Source organism: Danio aesculapii, chromosome 3 (assembly GCF_903798145.1).
Source record: "Danio aesculapii chromosome 3, fDanAes4.1, whole genome shotgun sequence".
NCBI lineage: Eukaryota > Metazoa > Chordata > Actinopteri > Cypriniformes > Danionidae > Danio > Danio aesculapii.
Genome location: NC_079437.1, coordinates 8,122,652 through 8,126,035, shown reverse-complemented (window position 1 = coordinate 8,126,035; position 3,384 = coordinate 8,122,652). Strand labels below are relative to the sequence as shown.

General features: G+C 35.9%; 1 protein-coding gene across 1 annotated transcript; it reads right to left on the bottom strand.

The window, feature by feature from the left end:
* Positions 1 to 2,081: 2,081 nt before the first annotated feature.
* LOC130217086 (GTPase IMAP family member 9-like) lies at positions 2,082 to 2,651 on the bottom strand. The gene has a single exon (XM_056449104.1). The coding sequence runs from the start codon at positions 2,649 to 2,651 to the stop codon at positions 2,082 to 2,084; it is 570 nt and encodes a 189-aa protein (XP_056305079.1).
* Positions 2,652 to 3,384: the final 733 nt, after the last annotated feature.

Sequence of the window (3,384 nt, the reverse complement as noted above, 5' to 3'; positions counted from 1 at the left end):
TAACTCATGGAGTCTTATTCATAAGAGTAGATGAAAAGGTGAACAAGTCATTTTGGAGTTGTTACATGCCGCAACAAATATAAAGAGAACCAAACTAAATAGCAAAAAATATATTTATTTAATGGTAAAAAAATATTAATAATAATAAAATAAGGGGTACCTACTTAACCCATATGTACAGTAACTTAAATGTCTAACATATTTACCTTATTCTTCGGTGACGAGCAGGCGCAGCCATTTGAATATTTTTGGCTCGAGACTTCACTTCCATTCATTTTCAGACATTAAAACAGCTCGTTCTGCTGCTTGATGTTGCAAACTGATATTTTCTTATTATATTATTCTACTTGGTCTGTATTCTAAAGCAAAAATTTGTTTGTAGAGTAAGTAGTTTGACCATTTTCTGCCGTTTATTATTCCTAGTCATTTCTCCCATAGGCAGCTGAATCAGAAGTTCTAAAACAGTCGTGATAACAGGTGCACTTCCGCATTTTAGAATAAGGTCAATAACATATAAAGTTCAAAACAACACCAGATAACAGAACATCAAATTTCAAAATAAACAAGAAAATGAAAAAGTCAAACGGAAATGATTCTCCAAAGCAGTCTGTGGAACACATCTTTGCAGCTCCTTAAAAAAAGCCACCAAATTAGCCACACCTGCTCATACTCATCACCTATTAAGAAAAAGGAATCAAAACCCGGGAAACAGAACAAACCAATCACAAAGCCAAAACAGAGTTTTCTTGTGTGAGCCAATGGGGTGATATATTTAACATTTCAGTCTGTAAATAAGATTATTCTGCTTCTCCTATTGGCAGATTATTTAACTTGTTTTAAGGAAAAACTCCTTTGAGAGGTTTTTTTTTTTTTTTTTTGAAAACTCCAAAACTTTATTTTGACTCCTTTTTTTTCAGAAAACAAGACAATATTTGTTGCTTGTCTAGAAAATGCTTCTTGATTTTAAACATTTTTGATATTTAGACTAGAAACAAGACACAAACTTTATGTAGGAAAAGCATTTTTACAGTGAGCCATCATTTGTTTTTCCTCTTGAATCCTCCCTGTTTTCTCCCTAACCTAAAGGATCAAACTCACATCACTCAACAAGACACAAAACCGGCAATGGATGTACAGTATGCTCATGAATCTCTTTATTGATTTTTTTTTTAAACACAGAAAACCACAATTTTGAGTACAGTGTATTGCGCAATTAAATGGTTTTTTAAAGAAATCAAACATTTTATAAGATTTTTTTAAAAAAAGGAAAGAGCTAACAAAAATCTCCAATTTAAAAAAAGAAAAAACACTTTTCTGTATAATCTAGAGTTTATCCACAGCAAGCTGAAAGTTTTCTTCAGATATCTATACCTATAGTACAGTATTATCTCTCATTATACATGTATGAAATTAAAGATAATGTACAGTTTCTCCTCTTCTTCTTTCAGAATGTGGAGAATGATGGAGTATTTTAACACTTCTTCCCCAAACACTTGATTTACAATTAGAGAAGTGTGAGCAGTGGAGAAATAAATGCTGCAGTTCTCCTCTGTGCTTCACACAATCCTGCAGTTTTCAAGAGTTTGTTTTGGTTTATCAGATCATTCTCTGGTGACTTTAGTGTTCTTCTTCATTCTGCTCATCACAGCATGCAGTCAAGCATCAGAGACAACTACACTATTACCACCTCAAGAATCAACATTTAATCATGTGTTCTCACTCTCCCACACAAAACTCAGTATTGTGGTCAATATTTTTAGCTCCCTTAAAGACATTATTATTTCTTTTTTGATTGTCTACAGAACTACTGTTGTCTACTGGCTTGCCTAATTAACCTAGTTAAAATATTGCATACTGTCATCATGAAAAAGACTAAAGAATTTAGTTATTGGAAATAAGTCATTAAAACTATTATGTTTAGAAATGTGTTAAAGAAAAGTTCTTTCCTAATATATATTAGCATATTAATAGTTGTTTTTTCAACTATAAGATTTGGTAATTAAAAAAAATAAATACATTTGTTCCTCTGTGTGTCAAATAATTCTGGAGTATCTTCTAAAGGCACAGGCATGTCTTTGTTTTTAAGCTTCTATCATTTCTGTGATTCTGAGCTCTAATTTTTTCTCTCTGAATCTTTCTCCTCTTCTGCGTCTATAAGCGTCTTCAGTCATCTGGTTAGTGTAGTGTGCTCCTCCATTCTGCTGTATGATTGAGTCAATCTTCTGCAGTAGATCCTCCACCTGATGTCTGTTATTCTCATCAATGTTATTGAACGGCTGATATCTGCTTCCACACTGAGCCAATACAGCTCTTAATTCACCATTCTGCTCTATCAGCTCCTTTATGGTCTCTCCTCTGAGCTGATCTCCACCGGTGAAGAGAATGATGGAGTATTTCAGCATTTCTTCACCAAACATCTCCTCCATCATCTGAGGAATCTGCTGCTCCTCTGCAGTGAATCTGTCTAGTCTGAGCACAATGGGGATAGCGTGAGGTCCAGGACTGGATAAACAAACACTTCTGCTGATCTCCTTCATTAAGTGTTCTTGATTCATCTGAGTGTTTAATAATGCAGGAGTGTCGACTAAAGACACAAATCTGCCTGAAACTCTGGCCTGAGCAACTGAACATTCACTGGATACTGATCTCATACTCCACCACCAAGATATTAACTCTTTCCGTCCCAGGATTGAGGTTAGCAAAAAGCAAATATTAACTAAAGCTAGAAAGAAACAAAACAAACAGGAGCAAAAGCATGGCACTCTACAAGCAAACACTGCTGGCTTTTTATAGAGGAGAAACCAGGTGTTCCCAATTTCACAGACGAGTCTCTGTCCTTCCCGCTTCGGCCGATCAGTGGGATGGTCTAAGAGACTCGTCACACAACCCCCCTAGAAAGAAGACCAAAGTCTTTTAACATATCCAACATCAGAAACCCACAATCACCCTAAACCCAGCATTAAAAAAGGTCAAACTGGTTCTCCTTCCTCATCCTTAACTCTCCAACTCCTCCCAGCAACCATGGCACCTAGGAAGCAATTTAAGAGAGAAACAGAGAGACAAGTGAGAGAAAAACAGAACCACTATACAACCTTAAATACGAGATAAAGCATCTGCTGTAACGTTTTCAGAGCCTTTAATGTGGCGAATATCCAGCAGGTAACCCTGCAAAAACAAACACCACCTCATCAATCTTTGATTAGGGTTTTGTAACGAATGAAGAAAAACGAAAGGATTGTGATCGGTAAAAACCACCAGAGGTCCCACAGATGATTCCACATACACTTCAAAGTGCTGTAATGCCCAAATCAGAGCAAGTCCTTCCTTTTCTATTACGGAGTAATTAAGCTGGTAATGGTTAAACTTCCCAGAAAAGAAGCCAAC

Bases quoted from the DNA above. Each gene is read 5' to 3' on its own strand.
- LOC130217086 (XM_056449104.1), bottom strand. From the start codon at position 2,651: ATGAGATCAGTATCCAGTGAATGTTCAGTTGCTCAGGCCAGAGTTTCA.